This window comes from Chiloscyllium plagiosum, unplaced genomic scaffold (genome assembly GCF_037043375.1).
Source record: "Chiloscyllium plagiosum isolate Xiang-an unplaced genomic scaffold, Cpla_swu_hap1 HiC_scaffold_2, whole genome shotgun sequence".
Classification (NCBI taxonomy): Eukaryota; Metazoa; Chordata; class Chondrichthyes; order Orectolobiformes; family Hemiscylliidae; genus Chiloscyllium; species Chiloscyllium plagiosum.
In genome coordinates, this window is record NW_028270140.1 from 29,032,459 (window position 1) to 29,052,957 (window position 20,499).

At 37.3% G+C, this 20,499-nt stretch overlaps 2 protein-coding genes across 2 annotated transcripts in view; both read right to left on the bottom strand.

Moving 5' to 3' along the window:
• Positions 1-6,396, bottom strand: part of tek (TEK tyrosine kinase, endothelial) — a 126,280-nt gene extending 119,884 nt beyond the window's left edge. The window contains exon 1 of the mRNA XM_043717289.2: positions 5,814-6,396. Coding sequence (XP_043573224.2) covers positions 5,814-5,865 — 52 coding nt within the window. The 5' untranslated portion in view covers positions 5,866-6,396. The remainder of the gene's footprint in view (positions 1-5,813) is intronic.
• Positions 6,397-13,941: 7,545 nt separating this feature from the next.
• ift74 (intraflagellar transport 74) overlaps positions 13,942-20,499 on the bottom strand; it is a 126,617-nt gene continuing 120,059 nt past the window's right edge. The window contains exons 18-19 of the mRNA XM_043717238.2: positions 17,506-17,566; positions 13,942-14,749 (exon numbers count right to left, since the gene is read on the bottom strand). Of these exons, the coding sequence (XP_043573173.1) occupies positions 14,634-14,749; positions 17,506-17,566 (177 nt within the window). The 3' untranslated portion in view covers positions 13,942-14,633. The remainder of the gene's footprint in view (positions 14,750-17,505; positions 17,567-20,499) is intronic.

The window sequence follows — 20,499 nt, forward strand, 5'->3', positions numbered from 1 at the left end:
AAATCCATCCATACTAAGTTCTGGAATATCCTCCCTAAACCTTTCCATTACATAATCGCTGTCTTGTCCTTTGATGGCCCTTAAAACTGACCTCTTTGACCAAGCATCTCAAAGTGCTTCACAACTAATGAAATACAAAAAAATGTTTAAAAAGATTAAATTATTCAGAGTTGCAAATAACTATTTTGAGTAACTATTGCAGCGATTTCAGTGGAGTATGAATTTTTTTTCAGGTGGTCTTATTATTTCATAGAAAAGTTGCAAAATGATTCCTATCTTATTTGAGATATAAATTACTGTAATTTTCTGATTCTGCAGAAATTAGAAGAAATAATGTCCAAATCATTAACAAAAGGTTATAACAACTCCACTAGTGCAAAGGTATATTAATTTAGCATGATAAATTTAATTGGGCAGTTTTCCATTATAAATACAGAAAAGAAATGACACAATGTATTTGTGAAGATATAAGATTTATAACACAATTACATTGAAACTAACTAATTACCTTTCAATTGATCACTTGAAGCATCGTAGTGTACAAGCCTACCAATAAAGTTCTGGAAAATGGCAGTTGTGTGGATAGGTGCTTGTTGGCCAGCATGTACAAAATGGGCTGAAGGACCTCTTTCCAAGCCTGAAACTTTATGACTCTATATCCTGTTAATAAATGCTAGCCTGTTGGAAATTTGACAGAATTTTTACATCATTAAAGTACTTAATTCTTGATCAACCATTGAAGAGATATTGTTGTAGCGTTTAACAGCTTAGCTCTTCAAACATACAGGAAGAGTTTGATAAAAGATATGTATTACTTTATTCATTTGATAACTTCAATCTTACTTACAATGCTAAATCACATTTCAAACTAGATGTTCCCTTCAGTATGGATGATTAAGGGTGTTCTAATTGTTGTGTTTAAGATTTTTAAAGAATTTGATAGAGTATCTAAGGATAAACTATTTCCTCTGTTTGTGGAAGAGGGGTGGTGTGAGGAACAGTTCAGAACAAGTGACACAACATTCAGTTAAGAACCAGGGCATTCAACAGTGATGTCAGGAAACACTTTAAGAACACAAAAGCTAGTGGAAATATGGAACTCCCTCTGTCAAAAAGCTATTGAGGCAGTTGGTCAATTGAAAATTTCAAAACTGAGATTGTTAGATTTTGTTATGAAAGAATAATAAAGAATCTGCAATGGGATATAGATATGTAAGTGGCAAAAGTGGAATATCACATGGGAAAATGTAAGATTATGCATGTTGGCTAGAAGAATTCAGCATTGAATATTTTTTAAATGGAGAGACACTGCAGAATGCGACAGCACAGAGGGATATGCTAAGTCCTCATGCATAAGTCACAAAAAGCTAGAACCCAAATTCAGTGGGTAATAGGGAAGGCAGATGAAATATTGGTCTTTACTTTAAAGGGAATGGAGTATAAAAATATGGAGGTTTTGCTATAAACATCCAAAGTGCTAGTTAGGCCACAGCTGGAATACCTTGAACAGTCTTGGGTCCTTTTTTACAAAAGATATACAGGCATTGGAGGTAGTCCAGAGACATTTCACTAGGTTGATGTGAAGGATGGAGGGGTTGGTTAGCCTTTAATCATTACAGCTTAGAGGAATGCAAGCTGACCATATTGAAACATACAGGATTCTTAGAAGCCTTGAAAGGGTGAATGTGGAAACTTTGTTTCTGCTTATGGGAGAGCTTAGGACTAAAGAATATCATCCGAGAGTAAAGCGTCACACATTTAAGAGAGAGAGAGAGATGAGGTGGAACTTCTTTCCTCAGAGGGTAGTGATTCTGTGGCATTCTTTATTATAAAGGACTTTAGAGGATGGGGTCATGAAGTATATAAAAGGCTGAAATAGATAGATTTTTAATCTGTGAAGTAATCAAGGGTTATAGGCAAAAGGCAGAAAATGGAGTTGAGCAGTATTAGATCAATTCACTGAATGGCAAAGCAGACTCTTTGGGCTGAATTGTCTGCTTCTCTTCCTATGTCTTAAGGTCTTAATGTTAAGGGATACAGAAATCCATGTAGGGGTATGGAGTCAAGATACAGAGCAGTCTAAGATCTAAGAGAGGTAGAACAGACGATGTCTGAGATACTTCAATTCCAATGTTCTTCATCCGCCATCAAGCTGAGTGACCAACCCTGGTTGAGTAGGGAGTGCAAAAGGAAATGCCTTAGGAAGACACAGCAGCTTCATGAAACTACACTGGTCTATGTAGTATAACTCACATTATATAATGCCTTTACCACAATAAAATGTTCCAAAGTATTTTACAGTAGTGTTCTGAAACAAAATTTAACACTGAGTTCCATAAAATATTTGGTCAAAGACATAGTAGTTAGTAATGTCTTAAAGGAAGGAAAAGGGGCAGAGACCTAAGTGGAGGAAATGATAGAACTAACAGCTTAAGCATCTTGTGACATCTCTGGTAATGTTGAAGCAATTAAAACTGAAATGCTCAAGAGACCAGAATTTTTAGCATGCAGAGATTGGTGCAGGGTGTGGGGGAGGGTGATGGAAGGGCAGAAGGTGAGGATTCAATTGTGCACTAGCACTGAAGGCGATTACACAGAGAGGGAGAGAAGAGACCATTGGAAGAATTTGGAAAGAAGAATCAGAAATTTAAGATTGAGGTTCTGCTTGAATAGAACCTTATGTAGATCAGCAAGCACATGGATGATGAGTGACCAGATATTGGTTAAAGTTAAAGCATAGACAGCATAGCATTTAATGTCCATAGGATATGGAAGGACTACCTATAGTGCATTAGAATAATCAAATCTACAAGTAACAAAGAAATAGATGAAGGTTTCAGTAGAAAATAAGCTGAGGAAATGTCAGAGGCAAATGACATTAGAGAGGTGGATATGGTCGATTTCAGTGATGGATGTGCAGGAAACTCATTCTTGGAGTCTGATATAGATCAAGTATGCAAGCAGTCTGGTTAGCCAACAGACAGTTGCTACAGAGAAGAATAGATTTGGTGCCAAGGAAGTGAAGCGGACGAAAGATAAATGACAGAAATGGGAACTAAACACTAACAGCAAAATATAATAAGTTATAGACATGTCTCTGCAGTCACACAGTCAATGCGTAAGATCTAAGTTCTCACCATGTTTTACTGAGAATACTGGTGAATAACCAGGAGAAGTAGAAGTAATGAACATCCTATTCTCAGCAAAGTAGACCTGAGAACCCTGGGGCAAGGTCAAAATATTTACAATTATCTTCAGCCAATGGATGGTCACAATCCACCACCTCATGAAATCCCTACTTTCAGTGATGCTGATTATCAGCCAATTCACATCAGCAAAGCCTGTGGGTATCAATAACATGATAACCATGTGGAGTAAGCCTTGCAAGGCAAAACTAGCTGCACTATCTTTATCAAAGTATTTCAGTGAAGTTACAATAGTGATGTCTATCCTTTCATGTTGAAGATTGCTCAGGAGTGTCCTGTCCTCAAAAAAGCAGATCGAATGTAATGCTATTAATTGCTGTCCTTTTCATCATCTTCAAGGTTAGGAAAGGAGGCATGAATACTCACATCATGGATTCACATGTATCAATTCCAGTAAGATAGCCGTGGAGTAGGGCTTATGAGCCCAGGGTTTGTCCTTTCTGTCCACTATTTTTGTTTATTTTCCTTTTCTCTCTCTTTTCTGGTTTTCTTTTCTCTTTTATTTTGTTTACCTCTTTTTGAAGAGCTTGGTTGTAGCAACAGCATCAGTGGCAGCAAGTAGGCCTAGCGCAGACTCATGATTGTGGAGGCGAGTTTCGGCCCAGTATGATACTTTCGGCATCGGCAATGGCTGCATTGGTAAGGTAGGACCGAAGTAGGCTCATTGGCAGTGTCAGATTAGAGTTTGTGCCAGTGCAGCATTGGTGGTGTCTGTATTGGTGAGATCCGGTGAGGACTCAGAGTGGGAAGGGTGTCGGTGGAGGCGAGATGGCACTGAAGAGTGGTGATTCCTTCCAGTGATAGAAATGCAGAGAAGGGATTCATGCCTGGCCACCAGGCCCCTGGCCCATAGAGAAACACTTAACAAGGAGGACTGTAAAGTTGAACACTTTTTCTTTATTTCTTTATTCTTCAGCCTTTATATTCTATGTTTTAGTTTATTTTTCTGTGCTTTAAGATGGCAACAGAGAGAGGTGACAATACTTTTCACTGTATTTTGTAACAAAATACATGTGGCAATAAATAAATTTTAGAATATAAACTGACGAGTGAATTGCTGTAAATTTTGCTACAACCATGATCTACACATAGATATAAAAGTCCAGTGTCAGATAGGAGTTCTTTCAACTTTGAAGAAACATTTGGCCAACTATGACAAAAAATAAGCAATACTAAGATTATTCCTTGATGTATATCAAAGTCACCAATGGTTGGAATATGCCATAAAGTGTGTTAATTATGATTGTCAGAAACCAACTGGTGCAACACCAACACTCAACATCCACTCTAACATCCATTCTGTATCATCAATATTATAGCTACCTTTGACAGCGCCTCCCAGTCTATGACCTTGACCATCACAAAGGACAAGATTAGCAAGATCAATGGAACACTTTCATCTCCAAACCATTAAAATGCTCACCTAGAATTACCTAACATTATTACAAGTGCCTTGTCAGTATTAGAAAGTGCCCTGGATCAAGGAGAACACAATTTCAGGGCACTTTATTGATGGCAGTAAAAATATGGTTTTATAAGCATCACCTGCAAACATTAAATATGGTTTTAAACTTAACCTGTTGAGAAATTAGGCAACTTTCAAAAGACCTTAAAGCCCAATATACAAAATATTTAAGCAGAAATGTTTGTGTGAGAGAAGAAGGAATTTTCTTTTTAAGGCATCATCCACATCCTTAGAATATCCCAAAACGCTTTTTAGCCAATAACGTACTTTAAAAAGCAGTAATTGTACTCAATCGTTTAAAAAATAGCACACAAGTTGAATTGTCTTACGTCGATAGCAGGTTTGTCGAACAAGGAAACAATGTAAGTTGCAAGTAATCTGACTATTTAGGGAGCATAAACTACAGCTAACTAATGACCGCATTGGGAAACTGCACGCATTGTCTAAAACTGTATTGTATGCTGTAATTAAGAACCGATTTTTTAAAAAATGAAACAATAATGTCAGATAATCGATGTTTTTGAAATATTGGTACTGATAATGAACACTAGATAGTTAGTAAGCGACTCAGTCAAATGTATATTTAATAAACAAAAGCAACACTAAACCGAGACAATAGGAACATTGCCACGATTCGCCTGTTAAGATTTGCTAAAACGAGGAGATTGATTGCAATTCCATTAAAACATTACTGTAAAACATATTCTTTTGTCAATATTGCATGTCGAGCTAAAAGTCGGTGGAAAGTTTCATCTTACAAAATTGGGCACCTTTTAAATTGCAGAGAAAGGCGTACTATCAAAGCGTTTACTCCAAATTTGTAATTAATACAACTCGCTTCCCAATTTATACACTAACAGAGCGTCCTGGAGTTAATTTAACCTTTAAAAAAGATTGAAAGGAATTTCCTTCGAACATACATATTTTTTTCAACAGAATCTCTTTTACATTAACGGGCCCTCCGCCACTTTTCAAGTATTTGTGAAATATTCACTGCATGTTCTTTAACAATTGAAACGCACTTCTTGAATCACTCTCAACGGAATATATCTTTAGCAAATTCACCTTCATCTTTAAGAAGTAGGATTTTGGGTGTGTTTTCATGGGCTCAATCCTTAAAAAAAAATGTAAACCAGTCTTACCTGAATTTGACAAATAGTAAAGCTGAATTATCAATATTGCTAATAAATCCATGACTGGATTCCCAGAGCTCCCAATCACCTTCACATCGCTGTCTTTTCTTCTTCCGTTACTCCTAAGACTGAACGATTTAGATCACTTGCTCTCCGTGTGGCGGAGTCCTCGTTGACAGCTGTTAACGAACAATTTAAATATTGCGATCGAGGGGATCAAAAGTCTCGCTGATTATTCCCAAATCCAGTTCAAATAAGGCGGATTCGGGGTTACTCAATGCTAGGGAGTCGATGGCTGTTCCTTTTTCCTGTTTCCTGTGGGAATCGGAGTGCAGGAGGCAGGAGTTGCAGCTTACACACACATACATATACTCTGACAGGAGAACTATCAACAGCGACCAGGAAGACTATCGATAAAATTTGTAAATACTGCTCTACGAAACTTTAGACAGGAGGTGTATTATTTAACACAAAACCGAAGGATCATCCAGGTTTCATTAAAACAGCGGCTTCTCCTTCAAGAGTGAAAAAAAAGAGAAATACTCGAAACATCGCCCACTCACAAAAACGTATGAATATAGTTTTAACTTGAAAATACTGTTCCGTTTTCAAACAACAAAAAACTTTCACGGATGCTTTACTTTGGCCGGACAAGAGCTTGACCAAAACTTTTAAAATGAAAGTATGTTGCATGCTCGGTCATCGTGCTGCCCTTGCAACTTCCAAACCACCACCCTTTTTGTACTCAAGCGTGAATGGGATACATGGATGGGAGAAGCAAAAGAATTTAAGTAAGGCAAAAAACACCAGTAAGAATCTTGACCACGTTGTATTTGATTCTGGTCAATCTTGTTCGACAAACGGATCTATTCAATTATTCTTCGCTTTTCTCAAGTAAAGAAAGACATTTCGAATCATGTAATCATTTTTAGTTCAGACGCAGCCCATTGCAAGTTGCTGATGCAAGTCGTAATGTAAACTTGCTGATAACTATACCAGCTGGCATCCTTATCTTCACTGTAAAAAAGAACAGATTTTCTTTGCAAACGTTTGGGAGTAATTTCTAGTTGCCTCCTCCAACTATTATCACATAAATGACCATTTAAATAGATAAATAAAAAAAGTAGTGTTCTTGTAGACAAGTTGTTTATACCAAATTAAGCAAGACCTGGTCAGTGTCAAGATTAGTGGTGCTGGAAAAGCACAGCAGGTCAGGCAGCATCCGAGGAGCAGGAAAATTGATGTTTCGGTTAAACCTGGTCAATGTCCAGTTTGGGGCTAAGTGAAAACTAACATTTGAGCTGAACAAGTGCCAGGCAATGACCATCTCCAACAAGAGATAAGCTAACTATCAACCTTGATATTCAGTAGCGTTACCATCATTGATTCCTCTACCAACATTTTGGGGATTACCATTGAACAGCAGACTACTCACACTGATTCCTGGGCCTGACTAGAAGCAGCCGCTTACCCTGGAAACATGGGAGACGCACAGGCCTTCGGGTGAGACTCAAACAACATGGTTTCAAGGCCCCTTTACTCAGCATATTAATGGAAAATGTAAAAATCACCGAAAATCAGCTGGGCAGACCTAAAGATAGATTCACCTAGCAAAGAAAATTGACAACCTGCTGTGTGCGCTGTTTTATACAGACAAGGTTCACCTGACTGTACTTTACAAGCTGAGGGTTTCTCAATTAACTGGGCGGACTAGCAGGCATCCTCGGGCAAGGTAAAGTGTGGAGGTATCTGCCTCCTAACACCTCTTGGTGCTGAGACATGACAACCCTGGTGAGTCACTGCTGCCCCTACAATATCTAACGGTAAGGGACTGTCCCTACTCCCTGCCACAGGTATGACCTGACCTGACCGCAGTTTGCATCCCACCCTATGTAAAAGTGAAGAGTGCACTTGATAAGATATACCCCATCACAGGTAGCCTTGAGATGGAATAGCCCAAGGCCTTATTCATCATAGTTGATGACATCAACCATGTCAACCTAAAGAGTGTGCTACCAAGATACCATCAACACATTTGCTGTCATACTAGAGGCCCAAACACCCTGGACCATTGCTACACAACCATCAAAGATGCCTACTGCTCCATTCCCTGCCTGAACTTTGGCAAATCAGACCATAAGACTGCATTCCTTCTCCCAGCTTACAAGCAGAAATTGAAGCATGAGGATCTGGTACAGAAAGTTGTACAGTGCTGATCTGAGGTAATGGATGACCTTCGAAATACCTGCTTGGAATCAGTGGACTTTTCCATATTCGAGAACTCAGCAGTCAACGTAAATGAGTATGCCATTACCATTAGACTTCATTAGTATGTGTGTACAGGACAGCATACCAAAGAAGTTAATCTGAGTGTTTCTCAACTGGCTGTGCACTCAGATTCTACATAGGCCAGTTGGTGGAAGTATTTGCAGACATCTTTAAACTCTCCTTACTCTGATGTGAGTTTCCACCTGTTTCAAGATGACCACCATCACCCCGGTGCCAAAACAAATCATGTAGCATGCCTTAATGACTACCATCTGGTGATCCATCATTATGAAGTGCTTCGAGAGGTCAGTAATGGCATACATCAACCCCAGCCTCCGAGATTGCCCTAATTCACTATAATTTGTCTACCATCACAACAGGTTCATAGCAGATGCCATCTCCCTAGCCCTACACTCATCCCTGGAACACCTGGATAACAAGGACACCTAAGTCAGACTCCTAATTATTGATTTTAGCTCCACCTTCAACACTATAATTCTGACCAAACTCATCTTCAAACTAGACACCTAGGACTCTGCTTTCTCCTTTGCAGCTGGATCCTCAACCTGCTGACCCACAGATAGCACTCTGTAAGGTTTGGCTACAATATCTTCTCCATGATAATCCTCAACACTGGTGCCCCACAAGGCTGCATACTCAGCCCCTTACTATATTTGCAATTATAGAATTCCCTACATTGTGGAAACAGGCCCTTCATGTAGGTTTGCTTGCTGAGTTGAAAGGTTCATTTTCAGATGTTTCACATCATACTAGGTAACATCTTCAGTGAGGCTCTGAATGAAGCCCTGCTAATGATTTATGCTTTCTATTTATATGTTTGGGTTTCTTATGTCATTTCCTGTGGTGATGTCATTTCCTCTTTTTTCTCATGGGTGGTAAATGGGGTCCACGTCAATGTGTTTGTTGATAAGAGTTCTGGTTGGAATGCCATGCCTCTAGGAATTCTTGTGTGTCTCTCTGTTTGGCTTGTCCTAGGATGGATGTGTTGTCCCAGTCGAAATGGTGTGCTTCCTTATTTGTATGTAAGGATACTAATGAGAGAGGGTCATGTTGTTTTGTGGCTAGTTGATGTTCATGTAGCCTGGAAATGACATCACCAACCCAAAGAAACCCAAACATATTAACAGAAAGCAGGAATCATCAGCAGTGCTTCGTCCGGAGGCTCACCGAAGACATTACCTGGTATGGTGACGAAACGAACCTTCCAGCTAAATGAGCAAACCTATATCCAGAACCTCAACCTGAGCTACAAATCTTCTCAAAACTTGCTAATAGGCCCTTCAGCCCAACAAGTCCACACCAACCCTCCGAGGAGTATCCCACCCTGTTACTCAACTTTTACCTCTGACTAATATATCTAACTTACACATCCCTGAACACGAGAGGCAATTTAGCATGGGTAACTTACTTAATCTGCAAATCTTTAGATTGTGGAGAAAACCAGACCACTCAGAGGAAACATGCAGACATGAGGAGGAGAATGTACAAACTCCACACAGTTGCACAATGGAATCGAACCCAGGTCCCTGGTGGTGGGAGGCAGCAGTGCTAACCACTGAATCACCAGGGGTGGAAATTACAGAATGTTGTGAATGCAGCCCATTCATTCATGCAAACCAGCCATCCATCAATCGAATCTGTCTATACTTCCCACTGCCTGAGAAAAGCAGACAACATAATCAAAAACCCCTCCCATCCCAGCAATATACTCTTAAACCCTTTTCCATTGGGCAGAAGATGCAAAGTTTGAAAATGTGTGCCAATAGATTCAAAAATACTGCTTTCAATCTTTTGAATGGATGTCTAATATATTTGAGTTGTTCTTTCTCTGCACTTTATCTATAGTAATAACACTATATTCTGCATTCTGTTCTATTACCCTGGTTTATTTGTGTAGGGTATGATTTGCCTGGATAGGATGTAACAATACTTTTCACTGTATCTCAATACATGTGACAATAATAAACAAAATCAGAAGCTGAACTGGACTAGCCAGATAAATACAATGGCTACAAGTGCAAGGCTAGGAATCCTGCAGCAAGTGACTCACCTCCTGATTCCTCAAAGCCTGTCCTGAAAGGCACATGTCATAAGTGTGATGGAATACTTCCACTTGTCTGGTTGAGTGCAGTTGTAACAACACTCAGGAAACTTGACACCATCCAGACCAAAACATCCCATTTGATTGGCACCATATTAATAAACATTTAATCCCTCCACTACCAAGGCTCTGTAGGAGCCATCTACAAAATTCATTGCAGATTTTCACTAAGGTTCCTTAGATAACACCTTCTAAACTGATGACCACTACCATCTAGAAGTGCAGCAGATACCCGGGAACACAACAACCTGCATACCCATCCAAGCCATTCACCATCCTGACTTGGATTTTAATTGCTGTTTGTTCAGTGTCGCTAGGTCGAAATCCTGGAACTCTCTTTGTAAAGTCGTGTGGGTCTTTTTAAACAAAATGGACTGCAGCAGTTCAAGAAGGAAGCTCACACCAGCTTCTCAAGTGCAATTAAGAATGGGTAATAAATGCTGGTCTAGGCAGTGATGGCCACATTCTATGCATGAATTAAAAAAAAGAGGAAGTTGAAATTATTTTCATTCAAAACCAAGGAGTAATCAAGCATTTTTAACTAAATATCATTTGTTACATTTATTAAAAGAGGAAGCAATTTTTGAGAAGCTTCTTTTATCTCTTCCTGCTAAGTCATTAGTTGAATGGTGCTGCCATCTGAAGGCTTCAGAGCACAAATAATCATACTGAGTGTAGCACTTGTTTAGCTAGAATTCAGCTAATGTCAACTACAGAGATAGTGGATGTCTGGTAACAATATTCCAAGAAATCTTAGATTAGGAAATTGCCAATGTAATATCCATATTCAAGAAAGGAGGGAGATAAAAAAAAGGTAACTATAGGCCCATTAGCTTAACGTCTCCCATTCAAAAATGCCAGAATATAGTATACAGGATGTAACAACAAAGCATTTAGAAATACATAATAAAATCAAGCAGAGTTAGAATGGCTTGATGATACATACCTGACAAATTTATTCAACTTCTTTCAGGAGGTAAGACAAGAACAATAGATAAGGGAGAACTAGTTGATGTAATATATTTGGACTTCCAAAGGCATTTGATAAATACTATTAAATAAGATGACAGTTCATGGTGTTGTAGATAATATATTAACATGGATACAGGATTGGCTAACTAATAGAAGACCAATATTTGTGATAAGGATGTCATTTTCAAATGATAACCTGTAGCTAGCGGAGCGCCACACCGGAATACCAAGTGAATGTCCTGTTGCCAAATTTATGGATGACAAAAATAAGTGGGAAGACAAGTAGTGAGGATAACACAAATAGTCTACAAAGGGACATAGTGAGGTTAAGTGAATGAGCAAAACGTAGTAGCTGGATTCACGGATGGGAAATTGTGAGGTTATGTACTTTGGCACAAAGAACACAAGTGCTGAATATTATGTAAATTCTCAAAGACTGCAGAATGTTGCCTTACAGAGGGACTTGGGGATCCCTGCACATAAATCACAAAAAGCTAGCATCCAAGTTCAGTAGGTAATAGGGAATACACATAGTAACATAGAAAATGGAAACAGTAGGCTATTTGATCCTTCAAGCCTAATCTGCCACTCATTACAATCATGACAGATTATCCAATTCAATTTCCAGTTCCTGCTTTTCTCATACATTTTAATCCCATAGTCCCATGTGCTATATCCAACTCCTTGAAATCATAAAATGTTTTACAGTTGACTGCTTTCTTTGGGAGTGAATTACACATCTTAGTTGTAAATGGTTTACCCCTATCCTTGGAGTGTGTCTCCTGGTTCTGGGCTCCCCCACCTCTTTGCCCTCATCCCTTGGGGAACCACACTTCCTGCATCTACCTTGTCTAGTCCGATTTTAGAATTTTATAGGTTTCAGTGAGATACCTCCACATTCATCTGAACTCCAGTCAATATAATTCTAATTGATTCAACCTCTCCTCAAACTCGGTCCCCACCATTTCAGGAATCGGTCTGGCAAACCTATGCTGCACTCCCTCTATAGCAAGCTAATCATTCCTCAGATAAGAAAGCCAAAACTGCACACAATATTCCAGGTATAATCTCACCAAGGCTCTACATAATTGCAGCAACACATCCCTGCTTCTACACATGAACCCTCTCACTATGAAGGTGAACATGTCATTTGCCAACAGCTGCATGTGCATGCATTACTTCAGCAAGTGGGGGACGAGGACATCCAGGTCTCATTGTATGGGTCCCTCCCTCAATTTATAGCCACTCAGGTAATATTCTGCCTTCCTGTGTATGCAAGGAAATAATAATGTCTTCCTGTCTTTACTACCATATGGACTTTTGATCTATTTAAAAGGCAGTGGAGCATAAAAAGGTCTTGCTAAACAAGGCATTGGCATCAGACTACACTAATACTGTGAATAATTCAGGTCCTTTTATTGAAGGAAAGATATTCGGCGATTGAAGGGAGGCTCAAAAAGGTTCATTAGATTGATTCCAGGTATAGAAGGATTTTGGAGAGGACAGGCTGAGCAGATTGGGCTTTTGAAGATTGAGAGGAAACCTTATTAAGGGGCTTGACAGAGTAGATGCAGAAAAACTGCTTCCATTTGTGGGATAGTCTAGATCTAAAGTCACAATATCAGAGTAAGGGGTCACACATTTTCTTCCTGAGGGTGGTCAATCTGTAGAATCTTTTACTAAGGAGGATTGCCAAGACCAGGTCATTAAGTATATTCAAGGCTGAGATAGATTTTAAATCAGTAACGGTATCAAGAGTTTTGGGGAAATGGCAGGCTAACAGAATTGAAGGTTATCAAATCAGTCATGAATATGTGGTGGAGCAGATTCAATGGGCCTACATCTGCTTCTATGTATGATTTTATAACTTATCTTCAAGAAATACTATTGTACAAAAGTAACCTGAACAACAGTTCTGCAAATATTACATTGCTGAATGCCACCCATCATCTACATGGTCTGTACTAAGCAAGTAATTAGCTCTGGTGTACAAAGGACCAGAGGCATCTCATCATCCTTTTTACAGAGAGTCATAACCATGAGTGTTTGATGAATTGTTTTTCTTCTGATTAATGATACATGAATACTGACATTTTGATGTCAGTAGAAAAGAAATTATGATATTGGCTTCTTCATTTCATATCATTGAAGAAAATGTGAATTCACACCCCACTTTTCTTGCTGTGATCCTGATTTCCTGAAGAGCTCAGTAATGTTTAAGATTACTGGTATATATCTTTAATATAGTGCATTATCTCCCATCTTGCTTGACCTATTTGTTGTCTTTGATACAGTTGACCATACCATTCTGCATCACAACTTCTCTTTTGTTCGATTAGTGGACCTGCTCGTGTTCTATCCCTATCCACACGATCAAAATCAAAGAACCTCCAGTGATGGCTGATTTTCTCTGCATCATTAGCTCTGAAGCCCCCAAAATGCTGTCATAGACTCCCTCCTCTTCATGCTACCCCTTACTGACAATCCACTGATAGTTTCCATATGCACATTGCTGATATTCATCTTTACTTCACCACTATCACTCTTGAAACCTCTGATTGATGGCTGACAGCATTATTATTTTTAGAAAAAGATAAAGTGATGAAATGTGTTTTTAAAAAAAGCACTTCCCAAAATAAATCCATAATTGTTCCAATTATTTTCACTGGACTTTTGAAATAGCACAAGAATAGATTTAAATTGTCAGTGCACAATAAAACAAATTCACAAAAGTAAATTGCAGTCATTAACAAATTCAGAGATGTTGAATACATATGCAATTCAAATGCTGTTTGATATATTTAATTGGAAATTAAAGAACTGATGAGACAAAATCCCCTATTACATGAAAAAGAGTAGTTTCTGTTGTCCAACAAGTCCCTTCTCAAATTCCTTAATACAAAGACAGGTGCATGCAAAGTGCAACACAGAAGCAGTCTTAACCATATCATCAACTACCTTCCAAGGCAGCAAATAGTTTTTATGAAGTACTTATATCATTGGCTCAAAGTAACCACGAGGCGGAATTCAGCTAATGGCTTCCTCTTATTGTACTGCTGGCTTAACTATTTTGTTTCCAAGTATTTCAAAAACATGAGCCTGTCTAATTGTTTGATTAATATGGAAAGCGTTGGTCTTTTTTCTAAGCTTGATCATACACCTTACAATCTCGGATTATATTTCCCCAGGATCTAGAAGCTCATGGAGTTCAGGTTCAAACTTATATAAAACAAAATATACTAGAACAATGTTTTATTGTTGGTGCTGAGAACCTACGTGCAATAAATACTTTCAATAAAAGATCAGATACTGGGCAAAATAAAAATGGAAAAAATACAACTGTGGTATAAGAAATGATTATGCAACTATAAAGTATCAGCTTATCCTCTTCTGAAAATTTCTCAATTGAAAAAAAACAATAAAAAATTCTTTAATGTCCTTCCAGATTAATCAGGAAGAAGTTTAGGTCAATTTCTGCTGTTTTGAAGAGCCTCTTGAAGCATTTTGTTGAACTCTGCAAGTTGTTTAGCCACATTCTTCACCACTGGCTGGTAGTCACTCTCTATACCCTTTGTAGCAATGACTGTTAAATAGAGTTAAGGAAATAACATAATTGTAACTTACAGTTTACAGAAGCGAGTTAGAATTATGAGACACCTACAGTTAATGTATTCAGTGATGTAATCTAAAAATGTTAGAGAATCATTTTAATTCATGTCCCCGAATGCAGGAATTTGGCATGCCTGTATTAACTGAAAGTTATCTAGCGTAGTCCCATTTTACAGATCTCAGTCCTCAATCCTATAGCTTACGGCATTTGAAGTAATTGCCAAAGTATTTTTTAAATATGATGAGGGTTTCTGCATTTTCTACACTTATAGTTAGTGAGATCCAAATATCCCATTAGCTGGTGAGTGAAAACCTTTACCTTCAAATCATCTCAAGCCTTCTACCATGTTCTGTGGTCAAGGGGATAGTTCTTTCCAATCAACTCTTAAGTCCCTCATAATTTTATACCTCTCAATTAAATTTCCCCTTAGATCCTTCTCTTCCAAAGAAAACAATGTCAGTATATCTCCTCTTGTAAATATAATTCTCCAGTATTAGTAATATTCTGAGACATTTCATCTGTACCTTTTCTATACCCAGAACTCTTGTTGCAGTGTAACAAATGTTTTCACGCAGTTCTCGCATAATCCACTCCAACCTTGGCTAATAAAGAAAATTATCCTAAATATAATTTTAACCACCTTATCTACCTGACCCACCATGTTTAGGTAATTCTGGATGTACACTCCAAGATTTCTTTGTTTCTCTACACTTATGTATTCCCTTGCATTGTTTACCTTTCCTGAAATCATTACCTTGGCACTTCTCCATACTGATATCCATTTGCAATTTTCTGCACATCTGAATACATCATTTTAATACATTCCTGTAGTCTATAGCTTTCATCCTCAATCACATGACCAACTTTTGAATCAAAATGTGCCTTCTATGGTGCAATAGTCCTCACTTTCTGATCAGTATTAGTAACATCAAATGAAGTAGTAAACGTTTTTGACTGATGCTTTCAAATAGGCCAGGATAAAAAATAATGTTCAGTAAACAAGAAAAAGAGACTTAAATAGGCTCACCAAAAAAATTGGAATGGTAAATGCATAAAATCTGCTTAACAAAGGAAACAATCACAGGATTGATGAATATAATGACAGATCATCAAACAGTTAAATGCAGATTTATTGACGGCAATAAAAATAGACCATCAAGAAGATGCTGGAGAATACTGATTAATACACAAACTGCAATTGAAAAGGACGAGCAGTAAAACTAAGTGTAATATCAAGCAGCATGAATGCAACAAATCCATTGATACCATTGCATGCTACAAGCAAACAATGGCTTTATTTATAGAAAAACAAACAGTAATGTGCAACAAAAAAAATGAACTTTGCGATTTTTTAAAATGCATGCTTATTTCATAAATTTTCAGGGATGTAGGAATCTATGTAAAAATAAAATAGGTCCTAAAAAGTTTGACATTCCTTGAAATAACTTTATTGTTAATTTTATTGCATTTATTGCTCATTGGCTGGTTTTTAAGTGATTTCTGGTTATTTATAGCGTTGTCTCTGCTGTTATTGGGATGCCACATTACTTCCAAACCAAACAGTTTAGGAGTACAAGCAGGTCATTTGGCCCCTTGAATCTGCACTGCCAATTCAATAAGATCACAGTTGATCTGATTGTGACCTCAATTTTGCTTTCCTGTCTATCCTCTATACCATTTGATTGCTATCAATCAAAATCCAACAGCTTTAAAATATTTGATGATCCTGCTCCCTCTATTCTGAAGAAAATAACATAGAACAATGAACTGTTGAGAAAAGAATTCTCATATCAGGAATAAATGGGAGATATTATTTTAATCTGCCTTATTTTAGTTTCACCCGTAAGGGAAAGAGTCAATTCCCCTCAGGATCTTATATGTTTGAATAAGATCATCTCTTACTAAAAGATGGTGGTTTGTAATATCTTATTTAGCCACTATAATCGAGATATTTTTGTATGCTTTTTGGAAGTCTCCAAAGGATGATATGGAGCAGAGTGTAATGAATACCTTCCCAAATGTTTGGTCATATTAGGAGACAATTGTGTAAATTTTTGACTATAACACTAATTTAACAGGAAATAGTTACACAAATTATAGTGACAACTAAAGTTGAGCTCCAAATTACATGTCAACACTGGAATTTAAGGAAGCTTTGAGTGATATATTTGCTTAATAAACTTTTTTTCTGTTGAATATGAAATATAAAACCTGACCAGGTTGCTGCTGTAGATCAGCCTTTTAGCTCTGACAATCAGCCTTAAAAACAGCTTGGGCTCTTCACGCAGAGTGATAAATATTTTTAACAATTTCTCAATATAGTAGCAGCAAATGCACCAGTATGGTTAAAGTAAGGCTGAATGGTAATAAAAGAGAATTAGGAACAGAGAGCAGGTTGAACTATGTAAGAAAAATGGTCAGTTATGATTTAGTGTATGCAACCTTTGCCTTCAAATCAGAAGGCTGCAGATTTATACATTCCAGGCCAACACTAGAACAGTTCTGAGGCAGTACTGCAGGTGTTGCACTTTCAATCAGTTAAGCGAAGGCTCTACCTCTCGCAACAGATTAATGTGCCAGATCCCTTCGTATTATTTGAAAAGTAACAAGACAGTTCTTACTGATGTCCTGGATAACATTTTTTCCTCAAACTCAAACAAAACCTTCCATATGCAAAGAAGTTTAATTTAAGCACTTTCTAAACTGCAAACTTAACTGCCGAAGGATACATTCTTTCATAACAAAGTTGTTCTGTTCATGATGCTGCCATTTTCGCTCCAGATTCATTAGCTGAAAAGAAAATATTTAGAGGTAAGTTGTAGTTCTAGTATTTAAGTTTAATTTCAGAAATAAATTTTTAACATATTTTAGTTGGAATTCCACAGGTCTTCCCAGACACCCGGTTATATTGCTGTCTCCATTTCCTTGGAGATGCAGTGAAATGGTATATTTCTCATAAATTGGCTTTATGGTCTTGCTATGTCTTGTGCCCAGTAAATTTCCTCATCCTCACACATGACTATATAAAGATACATTTCTCAATGTCCAATATGAAGGGAGAAAATTCTTTCTAATTTGCAAACGGCAACTTCATGTCCTTTTTAAAAAAATCTCAATTGAAATGTATTGTTATTTACATCCATATACATTTTTATTTAAATTCACTAATCAAACTACCAACTTGGTATAGTGAATGTAGTTGCTTCTGTCTAGTAAAATTTCTCAAAGTATCATATCCTTCAATCAAGGACCAACACAAAAAAGCCTTTCATCTTCTTAAATAACAATTTGGAAACAAAGCAATGGCACTTCTGTTAATTTTCTATGGCGTATGACTATCCAGACCTCATTAACCACAAAACTCATTAAATATACAGAACTTATTAAATTAGAAACTGATATCATGAGTGCAATGATATATCATAATATAGTATTTGTAAACCCCACTAAATATATAAGCTTGTGTAATAAAGTAAAGCATTTTGCAGATCAAAAAGAAAGCAGGCCTATCACAATCAATTAAATAAATTCTTTTTGATTAAAAAAAACAATAGAATGTTAGAAAATGAAGCAATTTAACCTTTATGACACAATAAAAAACTTACCTGAAGAATAACAATAATAATAAGACAGTAGCAAATAAAAAAGACCTAGCTGGTAGCAAAATAGTACAGTTAAACCCAGTACCAGGGATGAGAGCAGCCAAGGACAAAAAGGTCTGAAAATCGTGACACGGATCATGTCATTATAGCACTTGCGTATCTGTTGGGAAATGCAAATGCTTTTAGGCTACTTCAAATAGATGGAATTATTAGACTTGTTGTGACCAGGTGAGGAAGTTTGATGGCTCCCCACTTTGTTAAACACCTCTTAGCTGGTTGGAAAGTAGCTATTGCATTTCAATTTAGCTCAATTAATTGCATCAAATATGAAGGACAACAAATTCTATGGTTTTCTTGAGTAGAAGAGAATGGAATTTTATTACCTATTTTTCTCAACTTAATAAGTAAATGCAACATCTAACATATATACACAAGATAGATATTAGGCTTAAAAAGGACAGTGGGGAGCGTGGTGTTTAAACAGGTAGAAAGGTGCAGTTTAAATTCTTTTTTAAAAGGAGTCATTGAGTTTTGAGAGTGAAACTCAAGTCCTAATGTTCGAGCTAATATCCAGTATCCTTAGAAGTGGCGAGGTTTGCAAATAACTTTCATTTGTCAGTGAATGTTGGCTTTTCCATTTAATGTTTCACCTGAGTTGGTTTCCGACAGTGACAAAGAAAGAAGTGCTTACACTATCATTTCTTTTTTCAGTCCATGTGGATTTCTCTCTCTTGTTGCTCAAACAAGCTACGGAAATAAAGTTATTTTCTACGTTTCAAATCTAATTCGATGTCTTTTTCAAACTGAACACTCCACAAGTGACTTTTCATCTTCTAATGTGAATTTATTTTGCAAAAGTGAGTAAAGCAGGAGACTTTCTCGATACTTGAGTTTCAGTGTACTTTGATTAAAATGGCAATTCTGACACTGTAAACTGTGTACATTTCATGTCAATTTCTTGGGCTTCTCAGGTGATCACAGCCATCATTTTACATCAATAAGTGTCCTTCGTAAAACAATCTTTAGTCAATGAAAAATTACATTTTAAAGTCAAATGATGAAATTTGAACATCGATGGTCCATTTTCACTACAATCATTACAGAACTTCACAAGGATACAACAAATAGTAGACCATCTGGCTTGTCGAGCCTGCTCCATCATTCAATGTGACCTTGGGTTAACTCCACTTTCCTGCAGACCTCACATATCCTTTGATTCCTTGACACATCAAAAATTTGCCTACCCCAATGTCAGAAGTATTTAATCATGGAGCATCGATAATCCTTTGAGATAGTGAATTCCAAAGATTTGACATTCTTTGAATAAAGCAATTTCTCCACATCATCCTGAGACTGTGCTCTTTCATTTTAGATGCCTGACCAGCAGTAATTTCTCTGCATCTACTCCATCAAGCAGCTTCAAGAATCTTGCATTATTTCAATAAGGGTTACTTCTTATTCTCTCAAATGCCTTAAAACATAGATTCATTTTGTTCAGCCTTCCATGGTAGGACAACTCCCTCATCACAAGGACCAACACTGTCAATATTTGTTGTACCAACTTCAATGTAAATACATCTTTTTTTAAATGTTGAGACCACAATTACAGAAGTACACCAGACCAAAGCCCTGTAATAAGGCTCCTTTATTCCTGTACTTTAATCCATTTGCAATAAAGGCCTGCACTAAAGCCATTTGCCTTCCCATTTGTTTGCAGCACTTGCATGCTAATTCACAGCACTTCTTCTATGAGCACACTCATGTCTATGAATTTCAACATCAAAAGTTTCACACCTTTTAATAAATATTATGGTTTTTTTGTTCTGAAGGCAAACATGAATAACTTAACAATACCCTATGTTATAAACCAGTAGAAGTTTTTTTTTGCATTACCATCAAGACCAAACCATTTACATGAAATCACCAAGGCAACCTCTGCATTTCAGCATTTATTTCATACTAACAACAGAACATTATTTTGATAGATTACGTAAGAATGAGAAGTGAACCAAGATTTATTGAAATGATATGCAAACTATTTCCAACGTGGTTTATATTAATTCATCACCTTCAAGGGCCATTAGAAAAGGGAACAAAAATTTGGCTTTGCCCTGACCCTAG